The sequence below is a fragment of the Limulus polyphemus genome, unplaced genomic scaffold (assembly GCF_000517525.1).
Source record: "Limulus polyphemus unplaced genomic scaffold, Limulus_polyphemus-2.1.2 Scaffold957, whole genome shotgun sequence".
Taxonomy (NCBI): domain Eukaryota; kingdom Metazoa; phylum Arthropoda; class Merostomata; order Xiphosura; family Limulidae; genus Limulus; species Limulus polyphemus.
The window spans coordinates 209,996-224,521 of record NW_013666567.1 but is presented as its reverse complement, the minus strand read 5'-3'; the positions used below and the strand labels follow the sequence as shown (position 1 = coordinate 224,521).

Here is a 14,526-nt window from a genome sequence, read left to right as displayed (position 1 = left end):
TATATATATATATATATATATATATATATACACATTGTCCAACTGAGGCCTAGAACATTCTACAAACTTCAAGATGCTATGATGTAACAATTCTCACTTAAGATTTGAGTAATGTGATGTCAACAACATAACAAAAGCTTAGTACAATAATTAAACTGTATACACAATGAACGACTTGTACAGAGCTATGTAATGAAACTTGCCATAACTATCATCTTTAAAATAATTACTTTTAACTATCTGGTCATGAAAACTAAGTCATCAAAATTAGATCACTAAATGAACTAAATATAACTCTTATGCTAAATAGTCTTGTACATCCAACATACACACATAACAGTTGCAAGTTCAAGCAGAATTTAAGCTGGTTAAAAAAAAGCTAACATTTTAGAAAATTGTATTTGAAAAGTGTTTGCAAAAGTGAATTTGAAATATTTAATCACTTTTTACACGCAAATCTTTCAAGACTTAACTTTTCTTTCTTTGTATACATATTTACAAAATGCACATAAGGTTGCTACATTATTATTATTACTATTATTAGAGTAAAACAAGTTTTTATCAAAGTTATTTTACTTTATTATAGTTTACTGACAACAACTTAGAAAAACTACAAGGATTTACAAATCAATCACTCATTTTATATTTTATTGGCAAAGTGAACCTCAATCTGTCTTGATAGGCCTAATACTAATTCTCTGTCCAATTACCAACAGCTTTGTAAATGTGACAATACAGTTTATGCTATTAAGATGTGATTTTAATTTTTCTTTAACATGATATAATGTGGTATGTGCATTTATTATTTATATCCCTAATCACTTTCTCAGTGTTTCCAGACTTGGTCTACAGAACTAATTGAACATAAATAACACAAATATAACACCCCACATTTCTAGTTATGATACTATTAAGTTGAAGCATAACAGGTGTCATTCTAGCCTGCACCATTATTCATGATTATATCCACTATTTAGCTAACTAATCTGAAGACATGCACAATACTGTCAAACTTCAGGCAACAAAAATTCAAGAAAGGTAACAGACAGAACTTTGTTTTACATTACACAAAATTATTAATGAGTTTACAAGAAACATTTTCTTCTTCATGGTTTGCATTAATCATTGTTCTTTAGCCTCTAAAATCAAGAAGCTTTTAATCAATATTGTTGCTCAACAGGAGAAAAAAAGGCCAAACTAAAAGCACAATGAGGGTTTTAATATAAATAAAAGTCTATATGTTTAAAAACAAGTAGTCATATTTTACTGAATTACTTACTATATACAAAAATTATTCACAAAACTTGTATCTTGTGGGCTTTTGCAAATTGAAAGGGCAATCACTTAAATGTTAATCCTAGGTAGGGCATTCAGCATGTTTTAAATAATGTATGGATGTCAACTTGATGCAAGAGTTGTTTTCCTGTTACTTATCTAAGTTACTATTAAGATTAAGAGGTCAAAATCACAAAGGTGTTATTTAGAAGACAAAGGCAGTGTAAGCATAGACCAAGAACCATTATAGTAGTACTTACAATGTATAATTGCAATTACACACTTTACTGACAACAACTGTCTACAGAGGGTTGATTATATTATATTAAAATTATTTTAACAGTCTCATCTCGTCACTACGGTACATGTCACCAAAGCAACCATAGTCTAGCTGATGACCACGAACCTTGTTAATAACCCTAAAGTATATTTTCTATTACAAAAGACTCTGTCATAAGGCTATCTTGTCTAAGGCACAACACTCCTCTTTCCAGGCTTTTCATAGTTTATTTACTGTGCAAGAACAATGGTTTCCCAATTCAACTGTCTGATCAAAAAGGGGTCCATATGGGCTGTGTCCAGCAACTTGACTGCTATGTTTTCACATGGAATAGTATTAAAATCCATTTCATTTTCCAGTTGCTTGAAATACACAACTGTTGAATGGGAGTTTTACTTTAGTTCACTCCTAACCTTTTGGCCTCTATTCCATACAAATCTGGTATTTCTGTGTGGTACAAAGGGTCCAGAACATTAGTCTGACAGTAAGCAGAGTTCACCTTGGCCTTTGTATCCACTCTCTGATCCCCAATTATCCCTATAACAGTATCCAGCAATGATCATGAATCCCTTTGAAAAAGTTTTGTGATATGCTGTATACCACTTCTAGAAATAATTGCATCCACTCACACTGAATGGTTGAAAATGGCACTAGACTTATTATAGTTATCAAGGTACACATACAGTTTGTTGAATGTCACAATATACTGCCATTTTCCTCCTGCTAGATATCACTCACAGTTTTCCTACAGTTGGTCTTCCTCTTCTGGATATGTCATGGATGCAGCATCACTTTCGTATATGGTGATACTTTTTAATTATGTTTCATACTATTGCATGGAACATGTGGATGGCTTTTGCCACTGATCTTTGTGTTTGTGGATTATCACATTTTAAAAGCTTCCAGCTGTGGTTTGACTTGCAGGTTGCTTTCTAGATAGTCCTGGTAATCCAAGTTAATTCATATTTCTTTGTTTTCCAGTACCATTAAGTACAAAGGATATCTTCAACTTACAAATCCCAATCTGAGCATGTCTTTACTATTTGAGTGTATGAATTTTTTTAAGTCAGAAATAATTCTTGCATACCCTTTCAAAAAGCAATACATTTTCAATGCCATTACATGACTTATGAAATACCAAACAAATCAAAATATAGTTCTTATACATTCCATTCCACCACAACTTTATATTGGCTGTGGCTTTCATGTGACTTTCAGGCTTGCATATTCATAATCTTTATAATATAATACTAAGTCCTCTGTACAGTGCATTTAAGTTAGTGGTCTTTTGAAAGAAATAGTATACTGTGAAAAACTTAATGGAATACATACAAATGTTCCTATGCTTAAAAACTTTTTTGTGTATGGTGTCTCCAAGAGAACAAAGTACCTTGAACCCTAGTTTATGTGATTAAATGTAGATTCAAGTTTTTAGCTCTTAAATCAACTAGAAGACAGGAGAAAACACAAAAATTATTTCAGATATCCCCAAAGACCCGACTCTATTGGTAAACAACCTGGTGAAAACTGGCAACCACTTCTAATTTCAATTTCTCAGATAATGACGAAAGAAAGTTAATATGATGGTGAACCATTTCTAGTTTATCCTAAATTCAATTTTATATTATGACATGATGGAATATCTGCGTGTGTGTGATTTTTATAGCAAAGCCACATCGAACTATCTGTTGTGTCCACCAAGGGGAATCGACCCCTGTTTTAGCATTGTAATATCTGTAAAAAAAACTTAAAATTATGAAATTCTGTGGATAAAAAAAAATCACATGTATAATATGCAATATATATTCTTAGCTAAATGTGGAATCACTACTACAGATGAAGTATTTCACAAGGTACTCTCACCCTTTGTCCTTCTTGATGATTTCTTTCACTTTCTGTTAAAGCTAAGGCCAACTGCCGATCTGCCTCTTCCTGAGATACTGGACTCCTAAGAAAGAAGAATTTATAATCTTAAAAGCTAAAGTATTAAATAATAGCCTCTACTAAATGATTTGTAAAGGACTCTACATACACCAGACATTTGCTAAATGATGCACTGTAAAACAAAAAATAACAGAAAATATACTTTTGATAAGAACCATTTACACCCACTGGTGACATGATAGGACAACCCTGGAGCAAAAAACATAGGATTAAAGTCTATTTTCTAATGATTGTGTTGCACAATAATTGGGGTATTGAGCAGTTGCAGGACTTTTCTCTTAGCACGTTCCACTAGGAAATAAAGATATAAGAAATGTCATTTACTATTTGGTGTATGAAAAAGATTTTAGAAATCAAACAAAATCATAGGATACTATTTCAATATATTTGTTGATTATTTAAGGTACAGCAAAATATATCCCAACTTTATGTGCAAGAGAAAGTATTGTTTTAAAATATGCAATATTTGGACAGTTAGCTCTTATTCTCTACATATTAGTAATTTTGGTATATCATTTTAGCACACTGTCATTATGCCACCTGTAGTGTGCATCACGTCGCAGGAAAAGTATTTCCCCAAACATAAATTCACATCACATACAGTGCATAGAGACGTTACTGTAACACTATGGGGATTACAAAAACTGTAAGTCTATTTAACTATGTACATTTCTGAATGGTACTTTTGTGTTTCTCAAATGCACTTTTAAACTAATTTCAAAGTATACTGTTTTAGCTACTGATTTAATTCTCATAATTAAATTTTTAAGCACTCATTTAGTCGTTCTGTACACATATTTTGAATATAACAAGGAAGCTTAAAAATCTATTGACATGTTTCATCAAACACTAACTTGACACAAGTCTGCTCCATCTTTTCTTGATTGGAGAAGGGTCAATGGGACACATAACATTGCCAAAGAGGTCTAACTACATTTTAAGCAAGTCTTATGTATGTTTGAAATATTAATTATTATTATTTACACTTGGAGAGCTATACACACTTTCATTTAATGCCCCCCTTAAATAAGTTGAAATACAATTATCAAAAAATGTGATCACAATATTAAAGACAAATATTTAAAGTTATCAAACACTAGAATAGTATTAGCCTGCAGTGTATCACATATTGAAATCAATTTCAATATTTTAAAAGTAAGTAACTTTAATTAAACATCTTCATAAGCATTTCCTCAGATGTTAAACAAGTCTGATTGCATATCATTAATAAATCAAGTATGCATTGCTTTGTGCTATTAATAGAATGAAATATTATATGTGGAAAAAAAGAAAAGGAAATGGCTTACACTTAAATGTCATTTTTCTAAGAAAGCAAAAAATGAAATTCACACAATGTGCTTTTCAATGTTTTAAATGTCCTACGTAAAACAAGAAAGAATCTGTCACCTTTTTTAACAATTACTTTGTTATTATGCAAGTACTGATAATGGTATAAAGCATTTTTTATCCTTCTGATGTATGACGAGAAGCAAGTGTAACATGCTCTACTGGTAGGTGGAGCAAAAGTCTAATTAAGTGTAACATGCTCTACTGGTAGGTGGAGCAATAGTCTAAATAAGTGTAACATGCTCTACTGGTAGGTGGAGCAATAGTCTAAATAAGTGTAACATGCTCTACTGGTAGGTGGAGCAATAGTCTAAATTATGATGTAATTATATGTAGAACTGATAAATTGTGTTGAATATATATTTTCAGCAGCTACCTATAATACTTGATCATTAGCTGGGCTGGAATGATTTTTGATATTACAGAAATCCTAAGGATAAAATGTTTTTGATATTACAGAAATCCTAAGGATAAAATGTTTTTGATATTACAGAAATCCTAAGGATAAAATGTTTTGGTCATAGCTTTCCATTAAAAGTAAATGTTTATTGATAATATATACCTAGACTTTTTCCTTATGATATACAGCTACTAATATAAAAACATAAAGAACAATGTTATAAGCAGCAGATCACAAGTTGTAACATTACAAAATTACTTTCAACCTGAAAAAGACAACTGGTTGATATTTTTAATTTTCCTAAACAAACTTTCACAGGAACTAAGTTATAGTGGCAATATATGTGAAAAATTTTATAAAAAAAGTTTGGTTCCAAAAGGAGAAGAAAGTAACATACTGTATCAACAAGGATTAACAAGCAAAAATTGTAGATTTTGGCAAACATTACCAAGACTGATCTTATCAATTTATATAAATATTGTATCTAAACTGGCTGTTTGTCTATTTTAGCACAACATACATATTCATATTTATTTTTGACATATCATTGGATCATTTTGAAACTTTATAAGCACACTACCTTTACTTCTAACATATTCCACAAAAAATATAGAAGCGTTAAAGTACCTCTATCAAATAATCTACAAACAACTTATGTAAAAATAATAAAGATGAAGGTGGTGGAGTTTACTCGTAGCTAAAGATCGCTCTGCTCTTAATGACTTAGAAACCCCTTTAGACCTAAAATTATTCTACATTTACACACTTAAAACTCAACTGTTTGTTAAGAATAGTTACAACTGTTTCATGGAACTAGTAATTCATGATACATTTGTAATATATAATCTGTTTTTTCCTTCCATTTACCAATTTACTTGATATCTAAATAAGTTAGTGACTGAATATACTATGGCATTTGTTAATAAATATCTTTGTAATACTATCTTCAGATTTTGCCGAAGATAAAATAGGTGTTTCAAAATGTTAAAACTTGCCTAAAGCTTCATACAAGAAATCAATCATTAATTTCTACTTAATTATGTGTATAAATTATCTGCTGTAATCATTAACAATTACCATATAATTAACCCTAGTCTGTGCATCACACGTGATGCTTAAAACACATGTGAATGAAAATAAGTTAATTTACTTTCACTCAGGAGAAAAGTAATCTTAGGATTTTTAGTTGCTAAAACTCTCTACTCCACTCTCTTTCAATAATAGTAGAAGGATATGCTTCAGTCATACCTACCTGGGTACATAGTCAAATAAGAGTATTCATAAAAAACCATTAAATGATCTAAAACAGAGAAAGGGTTAACACTGCATAGCTGCCTGTATGCTTCACAACATAAAAAAAATGTTTCTTTTGAATTTCACACAAAGCTACTTGAAGAATATCTGCACTACCCATCCCTAATTTTGAAGCAATAGACTGGAGGAAAGGCAATTAGTTAACACAAACCACTGCCAATTTTTGGGATATTCTTACCCAAAAAATAGTGGTATTGGACATCATATTACAATACCCCCCCATGGCTGAAAGGACAAGCATGTTTGGTAATTGGTTTCGATCTTGAGACCCGCAAATTTGCAAGTTCAGAACCTTAGCCACTAGGCCACATCAGCCCTAAAGAAAGCATTTCAAAGAGCACTAACCTCAAGCACTTAACTGTGTCTATATTGGGAATTTGAACATTAAACATGATCTTAGTTCTTGTATTCTATCACATAAACTGAAACAAAATTCTAGCCAAGCTTTGAACTAACTTAAAATGATATGCGAGTCATACAATATCAAATCAATGTAAAAATGTTGACCATAAAAATGACTGTCCAAATACAGCAGTATCGCACAAGTTTTAAATTCAATTTAAACCAAACTATAAAACAAGTGTAAAGTTAAGAAAAACAGTAAGTATTAAACAATGAAATTATTTAATTGCTAAATAAAATAAAAACTTCAATTCTTTAAAAAAACATGAATATTTGCTACTGACTCATCAGGTGGAGAATGAAGTTTTGTAATAAATATTAAAAACACAATAATACCAAAAAGTCATCTTTAGTTATGGACATTTCAGAATTGCTTCAAATTTCATAATCAGCATTAAAACCTCAAAAATGTTAGTTCACAATATTCTAAATACATAAAACAACATTAGCTATTGAGCAAGTAGTTTTCTTTTTCAATCAGAAATTTAGAAAGAACAGATTTAAATTGTAACAATAGAAAGGAATGTACAATAAAACATGCAACAAACACGTTTAATAAATAGAGCTGTTAAGAGAAAACATCATAATAAAAAGGCTTAATTATAAGTATAAACACTGTATCTTTAAAATAATAATAATGATAATTTTCAAGTAAAAAATACAAAGAATCTGGAATTTATTACATTAATGACAACAGGGAGGAGTTGATATTATTATTTAGTGTTGGATGATCATTGAAAATGGAAAAGCTTTCTTTAATAAAAATTTGTAACTTGTGGTTCTGGAGTCGAGAATTCTAAAGTTTTCTAGAAGAATGAGGTGGTTGTTATTCTCACTGTGCAGTCAGATACAAGACTCATGTGGATTAGTTAGCTTACATCCACTTTTAGCTGAAATTCACATGTGCTCGTTGGGACGTCTAAAAAACCTAAGTTATTGTTTTCTTCTATCTTATATGTAAAGTTTATACATGAATGTTGTGCAAATGTCAATGGCTGGATAAATGCTCCTTTTATTACAAACCAATAATATAAAGAAGATATGCTGATGATACTTTTCTGCTCTTTCACAACACTGATCATGCCAAGAAATTTAAAGAATATCTACTAACACAACATTCACATAGAAACTTTACATGTGAGATGGAAGAAAACAATAACTTGGCTTTTTTAGACGTCCAAGTGTAAAAAAAAAGAAAAAACAATCTCTTTGTCACATCTGTTTACTGTAAGAAAACATTTACTGGCTTATACACTCATTTTGACAGTTCCATGTTAGACTCCTTCAAAAATAACCTTGATTGAAACCTTTTATGTAGAGCTTATAATATCTGTTCTGACTAGTTCTGTCTTCATTCAGAAATTTCAAAAATTATAACATATTAGAAAGTAATGGTTAGCCCCTTAATTTCTTACACTATCACATGAACATTTTTAACAAATAAGATAGTACCTACCAAACAAACCACACACTATCTCAAAATATCCACTGGTTCTTATTACTCCTTTCATTTGAGTTGAAACTCAAATATCAAATTCAAAAAATATTACCAACAAATTAAGCTACGTTTAGTATTTGCATCAACATTCATAATAAAAATGTGTTTAAAACCATAGACACTTCACCCATTGCTATGTGCTCATGGGTTGTATATAAATATACTTGTGGTAGCTGTAAGGTCCCTATATTGGTAAAGCTACACATCATCTACTAATACATGCACATGAGCATATGGAAATTTCAGCTATAAGTGGATATAGGTTAACTACTACACCCGAGCCTCTCCATTTTCAATGATCACCCAACACTAAATAATAGCATCAACTCCTCCATGTTGTCACCAATTTAATCAGTTGCAGATTCTCAGTTTCTTATAATTATCATCATTATTATTATAAAGATGCAGTGTTTATACTTATATTTAAACCTTTCTTTATAATGTTTGCTCTTAACAATGTTATCTATTAAACACGTATGCCACACATTCTATTGTTCATTCCATTATATCGTTCATGTTTAAAGCTATTCTTTCTAAACTTCTCATTGAATACAAAAATTAATTACTCAGTAACTAGTTATTTTTTATAGTTAGTACATTATGAACTAACTTTTCGAGGTTTTAATACTGATGATGGAAATTGAAACAACTTTGAAAATCCATAATTAAAGATTTTTTTGGGTATTATCGTATTATTAATATTTATTATAAAACATGAATATTACAGCAAGCCTTACTTTAAAGACATTTAAGCTGTTCAGAAGATACTACAATCATTTTACCTTGAAATATTAGGAGGAGTTTGTGAAGGTGAAGTCTCTAAAGAATTGGACAATGAATTTTGCAGAGCAAGTGCTAAGGCTTCATCTTCATTCTACAAAAAAAATATAGTCTTCTGTTACTGATCAAACTAACAATTTATTAATATATTTATTTTGTTATGAAAAATTATTAACTACCACAAACAAGAGTCTGTTAGCTGAGCAGGACCACCATCTATATAGTGATAATTATGTAAAAACTACTGTCAGAAGAGCTGCTAAAATTCTACAGTAACAATTAATAATAATTAGTCATAATTATTTGTAACAGACAAACCACAGAAAAGCCTCTATTACCACTCATTTGGGTATCCTCATTGTCAACAATGTTCCAACCCTCACCCCAAGATCACCTGATGAAGTTGGGCCTGCTTAGCAAATTACTAAACACCAAACAAAACTGTCACAAGTAAAACTTCTAATACAGACAGTTAATACCACATTTTCATTGCAGTGTTATCACAACACATTTGTGAACATAAATATAGGTCAGAAGTTTTTCACTATCCACTAATAATACTAATCATAGGACTTTTCTAACACACACACACACACACACACACATTAATATTAAAATCTCATCCAATGTCCCTTACATTTACATTGCCAGTTATAGCACCATGTATAAGTAATACTGATATTTCTGTCAAACATACTCTTCATTACCATACTCTTTAGTTTTCCATAACCACAGAGGGTCACCACTGAAACTAATATATATATATATATATATATAGCCATAGAGCAACTAAAGGCATATGGCTGATGGACAAGACTGATTAATAGGTTCATAAGAATCATTATTCCTAGTACACCATAATATTTTGTGTCAAAAAATGCAATTGGTTGACCATTTTAATAATAGACATATGCTGTGCAGTTGTAAGTTGCATTAATATCTCAAAGGCTTCTTTCTTTCTTTGTTTTAGAGCAAAGCTGCCTTGAGTTATCTGCTGTGTTCACCATGGGGAATCCAACTCTGGATTTTAGCTTTGTAAGTCTGTAGACTTACTGTTGTCCTGCTGGGAAATATCACAAAGGCTGTCTTAACCTAAACTGCAAGAAGAGTGCATATAACATTCCAAACTGGGTAGAAAGGGGACCAAAGCATCATTATCAGATAAAGGTGAAGGCCCTATGCAGGGTATTGGAACCAACAAATACCTTTGCTGTCCGCAGACTTTATATTTTCTCACTTCCTTGGTTCGATAAATTTTCATTTCTCAAGTGTTTTAATTCACTTCTCAAGAACTTGTAAATTTGTTCACATCATTTAAACTGGGAGCTACGTTTTACTAGTTTAGGATTTTCACTAATTTTTGTCTTATGTGCACAAAATGACATATCATATTTACTTATTTGTTTTGGCTTTTTGTGCAAAGCTGCATAGAGATTATCTACATATAGCCATCCTTAGTTTTGAATAGCCTAGAACAAAGATAACTAGTCAACAGCACCTACTGCCAATTCTTGGGCTACTCAGTGTGACTGAATAGTGGGATTGACTGTCACTCTTATAGTACATCCACAATTCCAAAATACAAAGTGTTTGTTTGTGGAAGAACATCATGAACCAAAACCCTCAGATCCATGATCCGTGCATACTGTCTACTATGCTGTACCTTTTCTTTCACTAGGCATAGTGTCACAAATAATAGCACATATGACCAAAACAATGTATAATATTGTAGTTAGTCAAAACAACAAAATGGGTTCTAAAAGTTGTCCTACAATCTTAAAACAAGTACATCATCTTAATACTAAGCACTTGTGACCTTATTATATTGGGAGCCATCATTATTTGACTAGGGTCCATATGATCATAAACTAGTACTTAAGGATTAACATACTCTTTCAATTATATCATATTAATTTTTGTTTTTCTACAGTTTTTACCAATTGATGTTTACAGGTAATATATATACACAAAATCAGAAATAATAATCAACATTTTATTTCAAACATACATATAGAAGAGATTTCTCAATATCTATCTTGTATAGTAACTTAAGAACAATTTTCAATTACTGACTGGTTACGAGGACAATAAAGGATTTATTGCCCGAAATCACCAGTCATTAATTCTGTTTTCAGTTTTACTAAAATCTGATTAATTAGTGTAAATATTAAATGTTTATCATTTTAATAATAAAGAACAAGGATTAGAAACTGTTTACTTTTCAAAATATAACAGCCCATCACCATGTTATCATATCACTAAATATGTGAAATCCCCTTGGTTTGGATGCTGTTAAGCACAAAGCTACAAAATGTGCTGTGCTGAGCCACTTGGGGGGGAACATAAAGTATGCATAAAAAATGTTCATTGTACTAAACAAAATAATAATTTCATCTAAATAAGAGTATTTTTTCTTCTGATTAGTAAAAAATCCTCACGTGATTGAAAAACATTATTATTTTTGAAATCTGTATAGCTGAATTATGGAAAATCCATTATTAAAACCAAAACAACTTTTATGAAGTTTAAATTTGCAGGCCTGTGTAATTGATGTAAGGGAGTACAATAAAATTATAGATTTTTGTTGTTCAATTTTTACTATAACCTACACAAGTAAATAAAATGGCATGCTAAGCATAACAACGAAAAAGTAAAAACACCTAAGTATGCAAAGTCATCTGAATGACTTTTCAACCAAGAAATTTAACCTATTTATAAAAAAACACATGCAACATACCAGATTACCCTGAATGTGAATGGCAGTGACAAGTGTCTCATTGGTTTTACTACGTGAAGGCACAGGAGTATAAAGACCACTAGATGTTGTGGGACTCGTCCAGGCTGAGAGAGCATTAGTTGATGTCAGTTTGTTCTGAGTCCGAGCTACACCAGCTGCCCTAGGGGAAATACTGGATACATACACACTAACAAACAACTTCATATACACTCAAGCAGCATCAAAGATTACTTTAAAGAACTGGAGGAGAAGTTGAAGGTTATTCTAATAAAAGTAGAGGCAATAGATAAATAGAAGTGTAGACTGTGGGAAATGGCAGTAGGATTTCAAGAGCAGCTTAAGCTTTTACATGCAAGGAATACATCAGCTAACAATGAATTTCAGGAAGACAGAAAGAGTACTATTAGCACTGAAAGTAGTAGATTTAATGGTAATGAACCTATTCTATTGAGCAACAAACTTCAGCTCTTGGCTTGTGCACATTAGGAACTATCAGAAGGAAGAAAAACAAGAGACAGAGAAGAATATAGATGATAAACTTAAGGAGGTTATAGTTATAGGTGATTCTGTGACAAGATGTGGATACTATATCTGTGAGGTAAATAGGGAGAAAATAATTAAATTATGCTACCCAGGAGCACAAGAGTAGGAAATATACAATAGAACCTTAACATTAAGGGCACCCTTCCAACTGTTTCCAAATGCCCTTTATAGCAAGGTGCCCTTAATATCAAAAATGAGCCAAGCAAATCTGAATTCCATATAGACCATACTAAATTTCTGAATTTTAAGGCCCCCACTTTGGTGTTTGTAGGACAAAGGTATTCATGGGTTGCACGTTGCCATGACACGGATCGTTATCAACAGGAGGTCTCAGGTGGTGAATAAGCTGTGCCCTTTTTTTCTTTATTATTAGTCACAAAGTTTCAAAGTACTTCTCTTCAGAGTTTGAACTGCTAAGCATTTCACATTTATCTTCTGTGTTTATTTTGCTGTCAATGACTGAAGTAGAAATCCACTGAAAATAAAGCAACAAGTCACTGTTTGTGTCATTAGACTGTTTACCTGACACTGTAATACGATACTCTTAAGAGCAACAAAGCACACATACACACACAGACATAAGCTGACTTGACCCCTTCTCTGAAAACACAAGGAGGAATTTATCATCTTATGTATCCTACAGTGCTTACAATGAGAATTCCCCAGAGTAATAAGTGTGCACTTTGTATCTGTGAAAACATTTTTATTTCAGTATATGGTTTCCAACCAATCCAATAAACATTGCAAGTGTTTGAATATTGGTCATCCTTCTGGGATATTTGGAATTTAGTAGTATTCCTTACAGGCATACAAAGATAACTGTCCACTTTATTGAATGCCTGTATACAGAATGAGACTAAACACACAGCCCTTAATCTGGAATATTGAGGTGCCCATTATTGCAAGATTTATTTTGGTTACAAATAGTACAAAAAAGAAAGAGACTGAAAAGGTCTGCCCTTAATGCTGCAGTGCCTGTTAATCAAGGTTCTACTGTAATGAAGGGGGCTAGCATAGATGCATTTTTTGTGGTGTATGTAGGAGTTAATGATGTCAGGAAAAATAGCTCAGATGAGCTAATTAGTAAGTACAAGGGGTTGATAAAGGCATTTAAAGAAAAATATCCTAACTTCATTTTGTCAGGGATACTGCCCAGAATTAATTGTGGGGATGAAGTCATAACTAGGTAACTGGTTCTCAATGCTAGACTTAGGTTAATATGTAAGGAGGAGCAGATTGGCTGGCAGGAATTGTGGAATCAGTTCAATGGAAGAAGGGAGCTTTTTGGAATGGATGTTTTATTTACATTTAAATAGGATAGGGGCTGGCTTGTTTGCAAGGGCTATTAACTCAGCTGTAAGGGAAGATTTGAACTCGGATTAAACAGTGGTGAGGGCTACGATAAACTAAATGCAAAAAGAATAAGAAGTAGAGAAAAGTTTAGCATAGGAAATGAGTGTAGAAGTAGTTACAAGTTAATTGTTACTGATGTAATGTTAGAAGTACAAGGAATAAAGCAGATGGTTTTAGAACACTGGTAGGAATGGAGAATTTTAATTTTATGGGAATAACTGAAACATGGTTAAATGTAGATAATTTTGATGACAGAAATTTCTTTGAAATACAGGGTTACAGGCTATTTAATAGGAATAGAGTACTAAAGAGAGAGGTGAATGACTTTATATGTAACATATGAGTTACATCCTGTTGAAGTTGAGGATATCAAATATAATAGCAAGGAGATTGAATCCATTTAGATTTATATTAGCAGATATAGAGGGAAAAGGCTTTTAGTGGGAATTTGTTACAGACCACCAGATGATACTGATGAAATTAATAATAAAGTTATACCATGTGGGAGAAAAGTTCTTGGAAACCGTTCAATATGGCTTTCTTCACCAAATGGTCAAGGAACCTACTAGAAACAATGCTATTTTAGATTTATTGTTAACTTCTAATACAGAAATGACCAAGAGGGTGGAAATTGAGAAACATCTTGATGCAAG

General features: G+C 31.7%; 1 protein-coding gene across 5 annotated transcripts in view; it reads right to left on the bottom strand.

Moving 5' to 3' along the window:
* The window catches only part of LOC106461432 (AN1-type zinc finger protein 2A-like), a 126,557-nt gene that overhangs the window by 5,500 nt on the left and 106,531 nt on the right, over nucleotides 1-14,526 (bottom strand). For 4 of the 5 annotated variants that reach the window (XM_022388394.1, XM_022388395.1, XM_022388396.1 and 1 more), the window contains 3 exons: nucleotides 11,978-12,149; nucleotides 9,243-9,334; nucleotides 3,419-3,503 (listed from right to left, as the gene is read on the bottom strand). In XM_022388394.1, the coding sequence (XP_022244102.1) occupies nucleotides 3,419-3,503; nucleotides 9,243-9,334; nucleotides 11,978-12,149 (349 nt within the window). The remainder of the gene's footprint in view (nucleotides 1-3,418; nucleotides 3,504-9,242; nucleotides 9,335-11,977; nucleotides 12,150-14,526) is intronic. The other variant, XM_013921252.2, reaches the window with a different exon arrangement.